Here is a 20195-nt window from a genome sequence, read left to right as displayed (position 1 = left end):
TTTTTGTTGCTATGTGAATTTATTTACTAGTTATCCTCTCTAATTTCTAAACATTTCTAAACATTTTTTATCCTTTATTTCAGGGGCTTTCAGCCTACACCTAATTCGCCTCTTCATTTGTTTTCTGTTGATTCTTCGATTCAATCAACTTCAATTGGCTAATTATTTCTTGTTAGTTTTCCTCTTGAAACTTCATTTTCTTTCACTTCTTTTTGTTTTATTTTTCTCCATCTATTTTTTTCCTCTGTTTTCTTTTAGTATTGTTTTTTTCCTGAGTATGTTTCTTACGTCCGTTTATTATTTACTTTTATTTTTGACTTATTGGTTTCTTTTCTCAATTGACTTCGTTGCTCATTCGTATGAATATAATCTTTTGACTTCATTTCACTTATTTTCTAACTGTTTCTTTACTGTTTCAATTTTACCTTTTATTTATCTTGTGTTTTATACCAGTTTTCTATGTGACTCTTATAAATGTGCGCATGTGTGTGCGTATACGGGAATGATTAGACTGGAGGGATGGAAACTAGATATAAAACTAATTAAGGGGGTTGAGTGGTGATAGTTTAATGGCCAAAGCACACGCGCGCCAACCGAAAAAGTGTGGGTTGGAGTCCCACTTGCCAATTGAACTACCCAATATATATTAATATTTTTTGAAACGATGGTTCTACAATTGATGAAGGGACGGTAGGGAAACAAATGAAAATTTTTGGTGAAGGTGGGGAAGAGCGGAAAGGAAAGGGGGGGGGGGTATTGGTAGCTATGCTTGACAAGTAGTCATTTTGACTCCTACCTTTTGTCCAATACTGGAAGGTGCATGCGTCGAACCAAGCTGTAATCTGAGATTACAACCGGATTCGAACCCACAACACCCGCTAGGGCATGTGGTTCGCTGGTACTTGTACCTTGTAGTAAAAACTTGAGATTAGTCTATTACATAGGAACGGGGCCTTCCCTCGAAAACCCGCGCTGAGAAACGCGGCTAACACAAGCTGACAGACGAACAACGTCACGTGCAGTACCTTGCAAGTCGTAAGGGCCGGCATAGTGTCGTCGTCCTGAAAGTAAACAGTAGTTAGATTAAAACTTCTCGCTCGGTGGTAATCTGCAATTGATGTAGGAAGCGGCACAATATGTGTCGATAACCCAACCTAACGCGTCGCTATCCTTGAGAAGTGGATTTTGCGGTCTCCTTTTGTCCAGCGCCTCTATAGTTCAAAGGTACAAGTACCAGCGAACCACATGCCCTGGCGGGTGTTGTGGGTTCGAATCCGGTTGTAATCTCAGATTACAGCTTGGTTCGACTCATGCACCTTCCAGTATTGGACAAAAGGTAGGAGTCAAAATGACTACTTGTCAAGCATAGCTACCAATACCCCCCCCCCTTTCCTTTCCGCTCTTCCCCACCTTCACCAAAAAATTTCATTTGTTTCCCTACCGTCCCTTCATCAATTGTAGAACCATCGTTTCAAAAAATATTAATATATATGTATGACCGCATTTCAAGGTCAAGACTAAAAACTTGAGATTAGTCTACCCTATATATTTTTGGTCTCATATTCTACCATTTTTCTCACCAAACGCTCCACCACTCTAATAAAAAACCGCAATAAATCTGTTTTATAGTTTTATAGGTCCAATAAAACGGTAACACCCTGACCAATCAGATTTGTTGCTGCTATCAAGCAGAAGATTAGAGTTCAACATGGAAATCATTTTCTTTTTGGGAGACCACATTGCCTTGCCATATTCCAGTATTATGTTTTAGCACGCAAACAAAAATTCTTCAAAGCAAAGTGTTTTGCAGAAAAAAAAGTTATTTTCAATCGGTTTTCCTGTCACAGGAAGCTTTAAGTTGCTTGCTAGAAACTGAGATTAACTAACTGAATATATTTATTTTCTTTATTTATTTTGTTAAAACAGCCAGTTTTAGAAAATTGCAAAATTACGATGGCGCGGTCATTTTGTCCACCTACCATATCAATAACCACGCTAAAATTTAATGCGCATATGCTGCAAACCAACGGAGACTGTTGAAAATTTAATAATTATGCTATGGGATATTTTATTATACAGTTGGATTTCGAATTTGGCACGGTCCGATTTTGGCATGCCTCGATTTTGGCAACAAAAGTATTCGTTTTTGGCAACACAAGGTATTTCACTTCCAAAAATATGCTTAAATATCAATCAGTTTCTGCATACATACTTTAAATGACGAAAAAATGATGCCCTCGGTATGTTCATGAAAAAAGCTTTGTGGTTTCGAACAATATTTTCATTGCCGTAGGATTACTTCTTACCGCAGGATGTCAATAACTTATTTGCACCGGACGGAAAGCACTTGGCGGACTTTTTAAACATAAAATGATTGCAATCGTTGATTAATGATATTTAGTCAATTTCTAAAGCATTTACATAAAAAAAATTCATTTCGAAAAAGGATCTCGATTTGGCAACACAGGCGACAGCTCAAAAGTTATAAAAATCTTTGCCATACATTTACCAACAAAACACAAATTAGTTAGTTCTAATACGTAGATTAGTTTCCGAGGAAAAGGTACATAAAGTTCAAAAATCTTAATTTTTTAAGGAGCGACGTGTTATCCCGAAGAGATTATTACAAAATTAGTATCAAAATAAAAGGAAAAGTGTGTAAAATCAAAATTTGGAAATTTTGATTTTTTCTTAAATTTAATCGTTCATGCCCCGTTAAAATAGGCACCATAGAAAATTAAAAAATAATCAATCGCACAGTGAGAAAATAAAGAAGACGGAATTAACACAAAAAAGAAAAATACAGTAGGATTTCACATTTGGCAACAACTGCGTGTCGCCTATGTTGCCAAAATCGAGACTTTTTTGATGAAATTTTTTTTATAAAAATGTGTCAAAAATGATGGGCTAAATATCATTATTCTGCGTTTGCAACTAATTGATATTCAAAAAGCACTGATGTCATGATTTTTCATTTTTCGTCATTTTTGATTTTTAAGCAAATTTTTGTTGCCATAATCGATCCGTGTCAAAATCGAGGCAGGTCAAAATCGAAATTCCACTCTAGTTTAAGAAATGTTAAAACATATTCAAAAGTAAAAGGAATGGCTGCAAAATAATCCAAAGTCTAAAGTGAGTAAAATCGGGGGCGAAGATGAAGAAGAAAAGAAAATGTTAGGCAATACCTGTATCCCAGTGCGCCTCTATGGCTCACGGGTAGCTGATTGCTCAGGAGTTATTTGCCTCGCGAATAAGCTATGCAGGAAGACGATGTGAGGGTTTGCATGCGCGAGTGTGTAGGTAGCAGAATGTCTGCACACAGCAACGGTGACTATTTGTTTCATGCCTGCGTGTGACCAGGCAACGTTGACTTCTCGCTCGATTGGCAACATTGGTATCAACTGAAAGAGCGTGGCTGCCCACGATCCAATATATTTTTGGTCTGTATACCGAAATTTTCCAGTTCATCCAATTTATCATTCTTCCAAAAAACAGTCTTGTCCGCCTACAAAGTCAGATACAAGTAAAAAAGAAGAAACACCCGACGGTGGTAGAATCACTAAACTTACCGTAGATATAGCAGACTGCCTGCTTCTATCGCACTAACTGAGTAGATAATAGTCTATCTTCTCGACGGCAGAAACAAAGTAAAATCATACAAACACAATTATCGTCGCCGAGGCTAGTGTGAGGTGCACGATGGAATGATAAAATGGGCGAGAAAAAAAACTTGGTATTAGACCACTGAATATAAGGGTAGCTTAGTCAGTAAAACATTCAGGTACTAACCGAAAAAGCATGGCCATAGAAATAAATTAAAACAAAGTCTCGGAGAAAGAGCAGCTAAACTCGCATAAAACAGTGGAATATAACTGGCAAATAGCTATCAAATAATAGTGTAAAAATCGGAGAAAAGCCATATGAGAATAAAGGCAAAGTTGAGTGAGTTTTTGAAACGAACCAAAAATGAGTAACAAAAGGGAGAAAATAGAATCAAAATTAGATAGAAGACACTGATTCTGATTATTGACAGTTTACAGCTGATGCTGTATCGAATCGTGCGAATTTCCTGCTCGGCGTGAAATTCCGCATGGAGGTAATTTAGGACCATTATTTTGTCGCATATTTGTTATCCACATTGATTCAGCGATTGCAAATCAAGAATCTCAAAATATTTTCGTTAACTCATACAAGAGTGTGGCATCCAGGAAACAGATTTTTTAACAGCATTGTTCAGAATCAAACTGTTGAAACGAAAAATGTAATAAAAAAAATACAATAGTCAAGTACATTTGACTTCCGCTAGATTGCACCAATAAACATATTTCTGTACACGAAACTTTAACATTGTAATCAGATTAGTCACGTTTGTTCCCTCGCCGTCGTTTGTCACATATTTATGGTGTCCTTTAAGTACTTTCGGCCAGCCATCGCTACAAGAATACAATTCTGAGTCTGTCCGGAAGTAAATGAACCAAAACCATCGACAGCAGAAACAGAAAAGCTGATACCGATCGGACAGCGAGCAGCGCTCGTGTAACTTTTGAGAATTGTGACAGAAAGTCACCCCTCCCGAGCACGAGGAGGTGCATCTTCCCGGAGGGACAATCCTCTTAAATTTTAACAGTGATAAGCTCCGCACTGGACTTACCCTAGGAGTACCCTAGAATGATGGAAGAAATAAAATAATTAGATTCTTTTCCTGCACCTATCTTTTACTCAAGACGGTTGTTACTTCAAAACGGGCTTCACTGTTACGACATCGGGCTGTTGATTCCATGCCACCGCCGATCCTCCTCTCCGGTGGTGGTTCATGAATAAAAATTCATGTTCCACAATGTGTTGCACCATTCTTCGCTCGCACAAGACGCTCTGGAGTCTGGACCAGGATCTAACGAGGGGAACGCAGCATAGGATGGTGAAAGAGACGAAAAAAAAAACCAGCATATGTACCGGAGATAAAAATTTGAATAAATATTGTTGTCGGTCGTTTGTCCGCGTGCTTACTTTTCCACTCCGCAACAGGACGAAGGCACTGCACTACAACAACGTCGACTTACGTCGGTTCATATTTTTCTAAAATATGATAATGATGTCCGGAGCAGCAGCTGCTCGCTCCGATGATGGTTCCTTCGGGTGGAACATAAAATTTATTTAGATTTTGCGTATGGAAATTAATCCTCAGGTGAATGCTGCCAACCAACGTCCAAGTCACACCACCGCAGCAGCAACAGGAATGGAAAGCACGTGCGGAACTATTTAACTTTCTTGGCTTACGCGGAAGGAGCTGAGGGCAGGCAGCACCAGCGGGGGAGGAAAACCTCAAAAATCTGACTCTCCTTTTGTTGCCGCTGCTGTTGGGGAATTCAAATTCGTACGGCGTATAAATCAAATTAGAGTCTTACGGTCTTCTGGAGGATGAGGCACGGCGAGGGAGCTCAAGATATTCGCCGCCCGGAGGTGAACCGTGGACCGCGCGAGACCCGTATCGGACGGGGAAGAGTTAAATTCAACGGGCATAAATCATTTGCTAGGTTTTATTAGAACCGAACCACTGAGTTGATTGTTATCTATGTTGGTACAAGATTGTGGCGCTTAGTTCCGGTGGTCTGGCAGTGATTTATTGCCACAATAAGGACAACCGAAAATAACCTAAATTACATCCCCGACAATAGAGAGTAAATCGTTTTGAAAAGCTGCTGCTGCTGCTGGAATAACGCTCCGTTAGGAAATTACCAGCTTTTAATTAATAGCCAGCGCTAATAATACAAAATGTCAACCGCTTCTGGGTGCATCTCATCAAACGATTCCAATTGAAGTACAATTTGCGAAGCCGCTGGCAAACCACAGCTCGCAATTAACCGCCAAACTTTCCATCCGCTACGTTTTTTTCCCATCGTTGAGGTTTGCTCACGAAGCCAGAAATAAAAAGCCAAAGTTAGCAAACACCACTCTCCGACTTCGACTTCGACTGCAAGCGCGCCCGCCACCCGCCTCCCGGCCGGGCTCTCGGAAAAGCAATCGCAGTAAATTTCCGCCACTTTTTCACGGAGCGAATGAATACTGAAGTGCTTAATCTCATTACCTTCCGCAAACACACACCCCACCCGACGGCTGATGCCCACTCATGGAACACGGTCCTTTAAGGTCTCAGCTCCCGGAATGAAAAGCAGCTTCTTGTTGGCGCGTGAACTCATCCAGAACAAGTGGTGTTATTATATTTTTCCCCCGAAATCAAGCGAACCTTCGAAAGCAATGTCGGTAAAGCAAAAAAAAACATCCTCACACAAAAACCGACTGAAGCTCATTTATTTTTACAATTTCATATTTTTATTCATCTGATTCTGTTTGGTCCTCCCGCACCCTCCTGCACCCGCGAACGACAGCATCATTATCGTCAGCCAGTAACAGCCAGGTTCTGAGCTTCATCCTCCGCCGCCGCGGCGGTCGATGATGGTGGAAAGGTGCACGCGAGGAAGATCATTTCAGTTGCAATTTGCCTCGACGACTCCTTGTCAGCAGCGAGCGAGCAAGTGGTGGAATCCTTCGCAGAAGGTAACTGAGAGGAATCAGAAAAAAAAAAGAAACACAACAACTACGACTGCCGGACGGACTGCCTGTTACACACTTACCCGCGGAACGGCAACTTAATTCAACAAGTCAATTTGTGACTGACTGCGCCCCGACCGAGTTCCCCGAGAGTGAATGAGAGTGGCAAGGACTCGCCATTTCGAGTGGGCCTGTCGACGACAGACGAACGAACGAACGAACGAACGAATGAGGATGATGTTGTTGATGATGATGATGATGGTTAAAGGGCAAAGTTCACGATTTTATTCTCTGTATTTCGAAATGGAAGGAAAAAAATCCCAGTCGAGTGGGCTAAATCCCACTTGAGATCGAAAAAAAAAACTGACGGTAAAATAACTGCCAGCTGGAAAATGGAAAATTGGCCTGGGAAAAACCTCGAACCTTGATGCGTTGCGGTACGGCGTAGTTGGTAGGGTGGTCGGAGATCCAATACTCAAATTAGAACCCAAACACAGAGAGAAGCAAAATCAGACGGATAAAAGTTGCTTTTATACAAATTGTTACTAATGTTGGTCGTTTAGTAGCATATGAATCCGATAAGAATGAAGTGAAAGCACCTTCTCCGATTTCAACTAAAATTTAAGACATTTACATTAATTCACAATGACTAAATATTCAATTTGAAGCATTTGCTCTCCTTCATTATATTGTACAGAGCTTCGTTGTCTCGAATAGCAGACCACCTTTAAGGTTTTGTATTCCAAATTATGTGAACATTTATCAATCATTTCAATTGGGATACAATTTAGTTAGCCAAAGGGTCTTGTTTGTGACTACAACGATCCACCCAAGCCTACAACCCTGGACAGCATCACGGACCATTATATCACAATTCGGCGATCACACTCTCGACTGACTGGCTCGGCTGATAACGTCGTGTGAGAAACACTGGGACGTTTCCTCTCGGCTGCGACACACTCGTCGATCTCTATTTGTGGCGGACGATCGTGGGGATCCGTCATCATCATGAACTCATCATCAGTGACACCCAATCAGCAACTGATAGCAATGATAAGAGCATGAGTTTCGCTCTGACGCATCTCGGGAGTGGTCCATCTTCGATCTTCGAAATTCGAAATTGAGCGACTTTGGCGCGAACTGGATGCCGGGTCGCAGTGCATGCCGATGCATTTCATAGTTAGTTGGAACCTGAGTCACCGTCGGGATCAGACGCGATTCCCATATCAATTTATTACTTAATTGTTTTAGACTCCTTAAATTGAATATACGTTGTTCGTTAGTTAATAATAGTTAATATACGTGTCATCATTAAACGCTTGGTTTTTATAACTACCACGGAGCGTATTATTGCGGCTATCAACAATCCGAATTGGCACACCATTGGACCCATCTGGAATTTGTGAGCTGGCTACCAATCCATTGGATTCTACTTTTCCTCCGCTTATGCATTGGTCGATGTAGGACCTGACTGCACCGCTGCACCACGTTATCGAAGGAGTTTGGACCACCCGCAGCTAGGAACCCTACATTGTGGTCCTTCGAACCGGATGATTGACCGGCGAAGAATCCACGGAAGCTCATAAAAGGAAGGTGACGAAATCAGGCAATCGCGTCGCCGCCGACGCTTATCAGCGCCATTGCAATTTGGTAAAGGACGCCAATTATTGCTGACGAACAAAGGACAGCCTCATCCAACAAAGGACATCCTCACTCAACAAAGGACCTTTGACCACAAAAAGGACAACTCCGCCATTTCGATTGACTTAGCGTCACTTGGCGTGGGAGTTTGCTGCTAAATAGTACCCCCTCTTGGAATTATTCCAACCAACTGGACTGGAGCAGTTACTAATCTATCTGGATTCTACGTTTGGGAATTTTGCTGCGCCCTCCGAGATCGGATTGTCTTGGAATATCTGATTGCCAACCCAACCTAGCAACTCAGAACCATCGACGGTGACAACCTAATTCTCTATCTGCTCAGCGGGAATTCAACGGCTTTGCTACGACTACTACTGGACCAGCGCGGATTCCGGTTTCACGGGTAAATATTACATGTTCAGTGTGTATGTCCAGTCGAAGCGTGAAATCATCATACTTACACGTCTCTTCTACGATTGATTTTCATCGGTACCGAGCTAACAATTCATCGATCCGTGACCATCTGGGATCCGGCATTAGAACTTTGGAACCTCCATCCATTCATCAATTTATCGCTTGCATAATTCGCAACATTGAAGCTACTGGATAACCTCACCACGGGTGGTACTTGAGGTACTGGCATAGAGAGAAGAGGACGCGCAGAATTATGTTTTTCCAGGTTAGTGCACATTAATAGTATATGTCACCGAAGCTAGGCATTCAGAAATACACACCTGATTGAATTTTATCCTCTTCGCACCGTGTGCCTTACCCAATACCCTTTGCCCGATGGGCCTCTATTGAACATCCGATCATTTGCTGAGTGCATTTACATTGGGTGTGACATTCGTTATTCGCGGATTCCGCAACAAGTACTGGCATCGTCGTCCGTCTGGGCCTAGCATTGGCAATTATTTTCACCTTAGGCGAAGTGCCTGGGTTGTCAGGTGGGTGAATTACACAGTATATGCCAGCCAGGCTAGGCAACCACTCGGATTATTACACCATCCAATTCCTTTATTCTTCTACTGGTGAACACACAACGCAATGCCACCTACATCTTCTAAGAAGCCACCTTCGCTGCGGAGTTTAACTGCCAGGCTGAAGGAAACACAATCCGCCTTAATGGATATCTGGACGTTTATCGAAGATTTTTCGCAAGACGCAACAATCAACCAAGTGACTGTTCGATTGAATAAATTGGACGAGCTCTGGGAAAGGTTTAGCGAGACGCTTGTGGAAATTAAATCGCACGAAGATTTTAATACTGAGGAGGATGCTTACGACAAGGAAAGGCGAGAGTTTAACAACCGTTACTATGAAAGCAAATCCTTTCTCATGGACCGGGCCAAGGAAAGAGAAGATTCATCAGTGATGGAACGAACCACACGCGGTAATGATACGGCGGTTGAGGGCGCACTTGACAATGTGCGGCTCCCGCAGATCAAACTGCAAACATTCAACGGTGATATAGACGAATGGTTAAGTTTTCGCGATTTATTCACGTCATTGATACATTGGAAGACGGAACTTCCTGAGGTGGAGAAATTTCACTATTTAAAGGGGTGTCTTCAAGGCGAGCCAAAAAATATGATTGACCCTCTGAAGATCACAAAGGCGAACTATAATGTAGCATGGGATATGCTACTGAAACGCTATAACAATAGCAAACAGCTAAAGAAAAGGCAAATCCAATCGCTGTTTTCACTGCCATCGCTCACTAAGGAATCGGTGGGGGAATTGCACGCGCTTCTAGAAGGCTTCGAACGTGTAGTGCAAACCCTCGATCAAATCGTTCAACCATCGGACTATAAGAATTTGCTGCTAGTCAATATCCTTACGGCGCGTTTGGATCCAGTAACCCGTCGAGGTTGGGAAGAGGCTTCTTCCACGAAGGAACAAGATACTTTAGAGGAGCTTACAGATTTTTTGCATCGTCGTGTTCGCGTATTGGAGTCTCTACCATCAAGGACAACCGACACTAAGACTGCACCAATTCCACCGGTGAGGCCAAAGCAGTCAACTATTAGGACCAGTTTCAGTGCAACTAAGACGCCTGGGGGGTGCTGCGTGGCATGTTCATCCAATCATCCGCTGTTTATGTGCAGCAAGTTCCAACAACTATCGGTGGCCGATCGTGACGGCCTTCTAAAAACTCACGGACTATGCCGAAACTGTTTTCGGACTGGGCATCAAGCGAAGGAGTGCCTATCCAAATACTCCTGTCGCAATTGCAAGGGACGCCATCACACCTTGGTCTGTTTCAAATCAGAAAGGTTAGGCGAAACAAAGGTGGCGGTGGTTGCTAAGGATAGCAATTCATCGAATAACAAGGAATTAATCATACCCTCCAATTCTTCGTCATCGCAGGTGGCTAACGTGGCAGCCACTGATATTTCGGTTTCCATTCCTACTCAACAACATTATTCCCAGGTGTTATTAGCGACTGCGGTCGTTATCGTAGAAGATGACGAAGGAGTATTACACCCGGCGCGGGCTCTTTTGGATTCGGGATCCGAGAGCAATTTTATTACAGAACGATTATGTCAAGGCATGAAGGTATCTCGCAGCAAGGTAGCTGTATCAGTTTCCGGTATCGGACAATCGACTACAAGGGTGAAGCACAGGACTCACGCGGTTGTGCGTTCACGAACTTCAGACTTCTCACGAGATCTTGGGTTTCTGGTTTTGCCTAAGGTCACCGTAAATCTTCCTACAACCACAATTGATACGTCTGACTGGTCGATTCCAAATGGGATAGAATTGGCTGATCCGGCTTTTTTTGAGTCGAAAACGGTGGATATTATTCTTGGGATAGAGTCCTTTTTCGACTTTTTTACTACTGGTAAAAGGATTTCTATCGGAAAACAAATGCCAACACTAAACTATTCAGTGTTTGGTTGGATAATTTGTGGAGGATCCAACAGTTCTCAAACTGCTCGCATTAACTGCAACGTTTCAGCGTCACAAGGAGTGGACGCGTTGATTGAGCGCTTCTGGGCCTGTGAGGAAATTGAAGAGAGTAAGGCGCACTCTCTCGAAGAAGGGCATTGTGAAGAGATCTTTCAGCGATCAGTTTACCGAGAAGCAGATGGTCGATACTCGGTAGCACTTCCTAAAAATGACGATATTTTACTTAAATTAGGGCAATCGAGAGAAATTGCATTTCGTCGTCTACAAGGCACCGAACGCAGACTAGCAAGGGACGCTTGTTTGCGCGAGAGATATACGGCATTCATGGAGGAATATATCCAGATGGGTCACATGCGTAAGGTTGAAAGCAATGCACCAAATGCTGTTCAACGATGTTTTTTACCGCATCATCCAGTGGTTAAGGAGGCGAGTACCACTACGAAGGTACGAGTGGTCTTCGACGGGTCCTGTAAGACATCGTCTGGCATTTCCTTAAACGATGCGTTACTGGTTGGCCCAGTTATCCAAGAGGATTTACGGTCGATCGTGCTGAGATGCCGCACCCGCCAAATTATGCTGGTGTCGGATGTGGAAAAGATGTTCCGTCAAATCAATATTAATTCAGAAGACAGACATCTTCAATCCATCTTATGGAGATCGTCACCAGTAGAAGAAGTCGGGGTGTACGAGTTGAACACCGTAACATATGGAACTAAACCTGCACCTTTCCTCGCCACGAGAGTGTTGCAGCAACTATCAATCGACGAGGATGGCAAATATCCTTTAGCAGCACGGGCAGCTAGGGACGACACGTACATGGACGATGTAATCACCGGTGCAGATGACGTAAAGACCGCGAAAGAGCTTAGAGTCCAATTAGACAAGCTGATGTTATCAGGAGGATTTAAGCTAAGGAAATGGGCTTCAAATTATGAGGAGGTACTGGAAGGTATTCCGCCAGAGGACCTGGCCATTCCTGTTTTGGAGGGTTTAAACCTGGACCCAGATCCATCAATCAAAACACTCGGGTTGACATGGGTACCCAAAACCGACATGTTCCGATTTAAATTTTGCATTCCTGATGTGGCGGAGGACACTAAACTGACAAAACGTTCGATCCTCTCTGTTATTGCCACATTATTTGATCCGATGGGATTGCTGGGAGCTGCTATCACAACGGCTAAGATATTCATGCAGCAGTTATGGATGCTGCAGGATGAAGAGGGACGTAGACTCGAGTGGGATCAGCAAGTGCCTGCCAAGCTGGGAGAGCAATGGAGGAAATTTGTCTCTCAGTTACCTATATTGAACCAAATCAGCGTTGAGCGCTGCGTTATTATACCCGATGCAGTATTGACAGAAATGCACTTCTTTTCGGACGCATCAGAGAAGGCTTACGGAGCATGCCTGTACATTAAAAGCCAAAATTCGACAGGGGATGTACTGATTAGACTCCTCACCTCGAAGTCAAGGGTTGCTCCCTTGCAACGTCACACCATTCCACGTTTAGAGCTGTGTGGGGCGCTTTTGGCCGCGCAGCTTTACGAAAAGGTACGCCAGTGTATTAAAATCCCAATGGAAACGCATTTTTGGACGGATTCCACCTGTGTCTTACGTTGGATTCAAGCCTCTCCCGCTAATTGGACTACTTACGTTGCCAATCGGGTGTCCAAAATTCAGACGTTAACCGAACACTGTCAATGGCGACACGTGCCCGGAGTCGACAATCCTGCTGACTTGATATCCAGGGGAATATCACCAGAGAATATTTTACGTAATGACACTTGGTGGCGGGGACCTCAGTGGTTAAAATATGGGCCAGAGCAATGGCCAAATACTGTTCAAACCCTCGACGAAGGGGGAGAAGAAGAGCGACGACGTGGGGTTGTTGCATGTAATTCATCTTCGTCTACAAATTTTAATGAAGATTTCATCGGAAAATTTGCATCATACTCGAACATGATTCGTAGGACAGCGTACTGGCTGCGCCTGATGAACCTACTGCGTAAGCCAAGGAGCGAAAGGAAGGATCATACTTTTCTATCTACCGCTGAACTTCAAACAGCCGAGAACACGCTGATTAGGTTGGTGCAAGCGGATTCCTTTGCAAATGAATTAAAGGCGTTAAGGAATAACCAAATGATACCACTAAACTCGCCACTGCGATGGTATAGTCCATCATTGTCTGAGGATGGATTAATTAGACTAGGTGGTCGACTGTGTAACTCAAATGAAAGTGAGCAATCGAAACACCCATTGGTCTTGCCAGCTCGGCATCCTTTCACCCGTAAACTTTTGCAATACTATCACGAGCGGCTGCTCCATGCAGGACCGCAACTTATATTGGGTGCAATAATACTTCGATATTGGCCGCTGGGAGGGCGACAGGTAGCTAGGCAGATCACTCATCAGTGTATGAAATGCTTCCGTTTCAATCCTACTAAGGTTCAGCAGTATATGGGGGAGCTACCAGCAGCCAGAGTTACTATATCCAGACCGTTCGCTCGGACTGGCGTGGATTATTTTGGACCAGTGTATGTACGAACGGCTCCTCGGCGACCTGCAGTAAAAGCGTACGTTGCATTATTTATATGCCTGTGCACCAAGGCTGTGCACTTGGAGTTGGTCACAGATTTGTCCACTGATCGCTTTCTTCAAGCTTTACGTCGTTTTGTTGCCAGGAGAGGAAGGTGCTCCGATATCTATTCGGATAATGGAACCAACTTTGTTGGTGCCCGTAATAAGATGCAAGATTTTTTACAATTACTCAAGAATGAACGACATCATGAGCTAGTATCAATCGAATGTGCCTCTGAAGGTATACAGTGGCATTTTACACCACCTAGTGCCCCACATTTCGGCGGGCTTTGGGAGGCAGCAGTACGATCTACTAAACGGCACCTGTTAAAGATCATTGGAGAAAATCCTGTGTCCCCAGAAGACTTCACAACACTACTTACCCAAGTGGAAGGTTGCTTAAACTCGCGACCCTTAACGGCGATGTCGGACGATCCAAATGATTTGCGACCTCTCACACCAGCGCATTTCCTTGTCGGAAGCTCTCTCCAGGCAATACCCGAACCAAATTTAGAAAACGTACCTTTAAACCGGCTCAACCAATGGCAGCAAATGCAGCGTAAACTACAAGAGTTCTGGCGCAGGTGGCGACGGGAATATTTGTGCCAGCTACAAGCAAGAAATAAGCGCTGGAAGCCACCGGTTCAAATTGAAGTGGGAAAACTAGTCGTGATCCAAGACGACAATCTGCCACCAATGCGCTGGAGAATGGGCAGAATCGAAGCAACGCATCCAGGTGACGACAACGTGGTTCGCGTCGTTACCGTTAGAACATCGTCTGGAATACTTGTCAGGCCGGTAGAAAAGCTCTGCATTCTACCATTACCGAGCTGCAATGACGAGCAGCAGGCGGAAGACGCGCCAAGCAGCAATATGTAATCACCGTTCCATCCCCCTACCCTGTCGAAGAGGATACTTCCGTCTCCTTTATTTTCAGAAATCGGGCATTTCAGGGTGGGCGAAGATGTTTGTGACTACAACGATCCACCCAAGCCTACAACCCTGGACAGCATCACGGACCATTATATCACAATTCGGCGATCACACTCTCGACTGACTGGCTCGGCTGATAACGTCGTGTGAGAAACACTGGGACGTTTCCTCTCGGCTGCGACACACTCGTCGATCTCTATTTGTGGCGGACGATCGTGGGGATCCGTCATCATCATGAACTCATCATCAGTGACACCCAATCAGCAACTGATAGCAATGATAAGAGCATGAGTTTCGCTCTGACGCATCTCGGGAGTGGTCCATCTTCGATCTTCGAAATTCGAAATTGAGCGACTTTGGCGCGAACTGGATGCCGGGTCGCAGTGCATGCCGATGCATTTCATAGTTAGTTGGAACCTGAGTCACCGTCGGGATCAGACGCGATTCCCATATCAATTTATTACTTAATTGTTTTAGACTCCTTAAATTGAATATACGTTGTTCGTTAGTTAATAATAGTTAATATACGTGTCATCATTAAACGCTTGGTTTTTATAACTACCACGGAGCGTATTATTGCGGCTATCAACAATCCGAATTGGCACACCATTGGACCCATCTGGAATTTGTGAGCTGGCTACCAATCCATTGGATTCTACTTTTCCTCCGCTTATGCATTGGTCGATGTAGGACCTGACTGCACCGCTGCACCACGTTATCGAAGGAGTTTGGACCACCCGCAGCTAGGAACCCTACAGGTCTTTTTACTGTCTTTGGCAGTGAATAATTTGGCATTAAAGTAACACTTGCTAGGTTCGTAGTTCGTTCACTAAATGAAGAGATCCGCTGATTGAACCAAGCTATAATGGGCGCCAATTATAACCGGATTCGAAATAAACTTTTCTCCCAGGCCCTGTGCTTCGCCGGTACTGGGCAACTCTTGAACCACAGAAGACTGGTAGAAAGGAATCTTCTTAACCTCTATACAGTAATGTTCCGGTTTTGTCAGCTCCCGATTTTGTCTACTCCCGATTTTATCAGCTTTGTATCCTGATTTTGTCAGCCTATAAATTTAGTTTAACTTTTGTCCTTTTAAACATGATTGATAAAGCTTTTCAGCCTGCTTGAAACTATTCTGATTCTCTGGGGAGGGTTTTTGAATAAAATGATGCCTTCTTGCGAGTAATTCGGGGTCATAATTAGGGTATTTTTTTAGTAAAAGTTCTATAGTTCCTAAACAAGCAAAAATATAGGTGTGCTGTATTCAGCAATGTTGTGTATTTTTAGTATTTGTACAACTTTGTAAAACAGGAAAAAGTCAAACAACAAGTACAAAAACAGCTAAAATAGAAAAACTGATTTTAACGATTTTTCATTCATGAGAAGTAGGATTTTTCTATCTTTGCTGAAGAGATAGAAAGTTACTGTCTTCAGCAAAATTTCTTGTAATAATATGCTGTAAAACTTTGCAGAACACATGAATGTGTTATATTGAAACTGAAGAAAAGTAAATTTTTTATTTCACTTTTAGTGGGATTAATCAAAATTTGAATTCCGCTGGACGATAGAACTTTTAATTTTAAGAAACTCTACCAAAAGTTCCATAAACCTAAAACCAAGTTTTCCGCTCAAAGCTAATGCGCAAAGGTTCTGGACCAGTGTTTTGAATTTTGAAAAAATTTTCAAAAAAAATTACCCGATTTTGTCAGTTTCCCCATTTTGTCAGCCCAAAATTCAACATGGGACTGACAAAATCGGAACATTGCTGTATTAATTTTCCGCTCGAACCCCTTCACGTTTTGTCCCGCATTGGAGATACTATAAAACACTTTTGTTTCATTACTTTCTTCAAGCATTCATTCATCTCTTGGAAGGACAATCTTTTATTTGCTATCTTTTCGCTCGCTTTTTGGCATTTTAATCACTTGTTTTTGCGCGTATTTTTGATATTTCGTCGTGTTTTGGTTGTCGTTTGGTCGGTTTTTGTTATCTTTGGAGCTTCCGTTGTATTTTTTGCATCTCAAGAATCAAGAATAAATATACATAGTAAAATTAAATTGGATAAGTTTTCTTTTTACTAAGACGCTTCAAAAACTTCAGTCAATCCGTTGGTTGTCTGTTCGACTTCTGGCTTTCTGAACGTTGTTTCAACACCATTTTGTCGTTTTTGTCGTATTTTTTAGGTTAATTTGTCACTGTTTTCTACTTTTTGTCCTTTTTACATCGCAGTTTCGTCGCTTCACCGATTTTTTTGTAACTTTTTCGTCTTTTTATCAGCATGTCTCCTTTTGCCACTGTTTTGTCACCTTTTCGGTGCCTTATTGTCTTCTTTTTGGTTTATCATTCTTTTTGACGATTCTTGCCGGTGTTTCGATGTCTTCTTTATCGTAATTTCGTCACTTTTTTGTCAGGTTTTCATTGCTTTTTCGTTGTCTTTTGCTGTCTGTACATCATCTGCTCTTTCGTCACCTTTTTGTTTTGCTTTCATCAATCTTTTATCGTATTTGCGTCATTTTTTTGCTATTTGCTTTTTATTCTTTTGTCATTTCTCCTCCGCATTTTTTGGCATTCTTATTCTTTTCGCCGTTTTGTCCCTTTTTTGCGTATTTTGTACCATTTTCGTCTATATATCATTTCAGAAATAAGATCCTTTAACGTTTTGTGCAGCCTTTTTTGGCTTTTCTCGTGTTTTTGGCGTTGTTAATTGCTAACGATGGCGTTTTAGCGTCTCTTTTGACGCCGTTTATCGTTGTTTTCCCAAAGTTCTTTACAAATCTATTCGTCGTTTTTTCAGTACCTTTTTTTCATCGTTTTCCCGAATTTTCCCAATGCTTTTTTAGTTTTTCTTTTGCTGTTTGGTCGTCTATCTTTTGTCGTCTGTCGTTTATTTTTAAATTCAATTTAAATTTTTTAGCGATCTTTCCTCGTCTCTCCGATGTATTGTACCCGTCTTTTTGTCCCTCTTTTAGCATTTTCATCACTCGTTTGCTGTTTCTTCAACATATTGAATCCTTTTTTGTTGTTTTTTCATCGTCTTTTAGTTGTCGTTCCATCGCGTTTTCGTCAGCTTTTCGTAGTCCGATTGTCCGTTGTATTTTCGTCATCTTTTCGTTGTCTTATTGGGCTTTCTTAGCGTTTTAACAACGCCTTTTTGCTGTTTTCGTTGACTTTTTTCGGCTATTTTGTCATTGATTTCGTTTTGTGTCATTTTTACATCGCTTTTCCTCCGTCTCTTTACTATATTTTCGTCATTTTATCAGTCTTGTCCAGTTTGGTATCTTTTTAACTTGACCAAACTCGTGTTTTTAACGTTCTTTTTAACGTTAGTCGTTTTTTGTCGTCTCTTCGAGGATTTTTTTTGCCTATTTGAAATATTTGAAGTGTTTTTGGACGTATTTTAGTCGCTTATTACTTTATTTTTGCTTTTTTTGCTGCTTTTATTGATGCTTTTTATAGCTTTTGTTATCTTTTTGGACGATTTTGGTCGATGTTTTGACGTCTCCTATAGCATTTTTTGTCTTTTCCGTTATCTTTTCATTTCCTTTTCGTTGTCTTTTTGCCGTTTGTTTTCTCATCGCCTGCTTGTTAGTTTTTCATAATATTTTCGTCGTTTTGCTGTATTTTCGTCATTTCCGTTGGCGTTATTTGATAGTTTTGGTCACTTTACTAGCTTTTTTTGTGTTTTTTGACGGTTTTGCCGTCTCTTTTGGCATCTTCATCACCCGTTCATCATATTTTTGTCGTCATTTCGTTATCTTTTTGCCAAATTTTCGAGAAGAAGATTCTCGTCAATCTTTGGTCATATCTCCGTCGTATTTTCGGGTGGGCTTTTGTCGATTTTTCGTCGTCTCTTCGTTGTTTTATTTTTGGAACTTCCCTCGTTGTTTTATCGTCTTTTTGCCATCTTTTTATTGCCTCTTTGTTGTCTTTTCGTCGTATTTTAATCACTTTTTCGCTGTCGCGCTATTTGTTGTATTTGCTGATTTTCGTCACTTTTTATCGTTGCTTCCATCCATTTTAATTGTCTTTCAGTCATTCTTTTGTCGTTTTTCCTTCGTATTTTGCTGTTATTTGTCGTTTTTCTTGGCATTTTTCCGACATATTTGTGTCATTTTAACCTTCTTTTTTGTTTTTTTGTCGTTGTTTTGTATATTTTTCTTCGTCTTTCCGTCACCTTTTCGTCATGTTCTAGCTGTCTTTTTATCACATTTTGTTTTTGTTGACCTCTTTTCGATTCCCTTTTGTCGTTCTAGTTGTCGTTTTGACCCATGTAGCTTTGGCCGTGTTTTTTCTACGTTTTTTGTTGCTTTTGATTGTGTTTTACATTTTTTTGTCAGCTATTTTGATCGTAATCGCCCCTGTCCCGTCATCTTTTTACCGCCTTTTTGTTGTCTTTTTACCATCTTTTCATCGTTTTCTGATTATTTTCTTTGTCGTTTTATTGACATTTTTTAGTGTCTCTTTGGCATTTTGGGCCGTTTTAAATGATTTCTCTGTCGTATTTTCGTGGTTTGTCTCTTGGTTGTTTTTTTTTCGTATTTTCTTCATTATTCCGTCGCATTTTCAACGTCTTTGTGCCATTCTAGTATTATTGTTTTAGCTTTTTTTTCTCCCTGTTATGACGTCTTATTGTTATCTTTTTGTTGTTATGTCTTCCCATATTTGTCATATTTTTGTTGTATTTTTGGGGCCGCAAGGTTATCGAGTCTGCTTTGACAAGCGAGAGGTCGTGGGTTCGAATCTTAGTAGAATCAAGCCATTCCTTGTCAAGTGACTTTAGTATGGCTTTATTCTCAGGCCCCTCCATATACCCTTCCTTCATGCTGAATTCTTTATATTTATCCACTGAAGCCTCCTGACAGTGCAAATGTCCCTCCTATAGTTAAGTGTACTGGTCAGAGGTACGAATGAGTCCTCGCCAGGGACGGCTATAATATGGGATAGTGCTGGTAGCGAGGAATAAGTGGGTAAAGTAGATCAAGCTTTGAAGGAAGGGTAAACCCCAATACACACAAGCACGCATAAATTTAATAAGCATATCGCTCACTCAATAGCGATTATAGCAAAAAGAAATGCAGTGCAGGTCATACAGCAAACACCCGGGCGATATTACAATAGATCAACTATACTGGTCGCATTCCACACATGGAAAAAAATCCTTCTTTTTTACTGTTGTTGTTTTGTAATTTTTTTCGTCTTTTCTTCACTTTTTCGTCATGTTCTAGCTATATTCTTGTCACATTTTGTTTTTGTTGGCCTCTTTTCGATTCCTTTTTGTCGTTCTAGTTGTCGTTCTGACCCATGTCGCTTTTTGACGTCTTTTTTCTACATTTTTTGTTGCTTTTGATTATGTTTTATATCGTTTTTTGTCAACTCTTTTGTAGGTGTTTTGACGTTTATCCTAATCGTCACTTTTCCGTCAGCTTTTCACCGCCTTTTTGTTATCTTTTTACCATCTTTTCATCGTTTTCTGCTTATTGTCGTTTTATTGACATTTTTTAGTGTCTCTTTGGCATTTTGGGCCGTTTTCCGTGGTATTTTTGTCCTAGTTTTAGATGATTTCTCTGTCGTATTTTCGTAGT

At 41.7% G+C, this 20195-nt stretch overlaps 2 protein-coding genes across 2 annotated transcripts in view; one reads left to right on the top strand and one right to left on the bottom strand.

Moving 5' to 3' along the window:
• Positions 1–9072, bottom strand: part of LOC128732367 (mucin-1-like) — a 34579-nt gene extending 25507 nt beyond the window's left edge. The window contains exon 1 of the mRNA XM_053825615.1: positions 8963–9072. Coding sequence (XP_053681590.1) covers positions 8963–9072 — 110 coding nt within the window. The remainder of the gene's footprint in view (positions 1–8962) is intronic.
• Positions 9073–9237: 165 nt separating this feature from the next.
• The window catches only part of LOC128732366 (uncharacterized), a 35579-nt gene continuing 24621 nt past the window's right edge, over positions 9238–20195 (top strand). The window contains exon 1 of the mRNA XM_053825614.1: positions 9238–12877. Within this exon, the coding sequence (XP_053681589.1) occupies positions 9238–12877 (3640 nt within the window). The remainder of the gene's footprint in view (positions 12878–20195) is intronic.

This window comes from Sabethes cyaneus, chromosome 1 (genome assembly GCF_943734655.1).
Source record: "Sabethes cyaneus chromosome 1, idSabCyanKW18_F2, whole genome shotgun sequence".
NCBI lineage: Eukaryota > Metazoa > Arthropoda > Insecta > Diptera > Culicidae > Sabethes > Sabethes cyaneus.
This window is presented reverse-complemented; position numbering and strand designations above follow the sequence as displayed.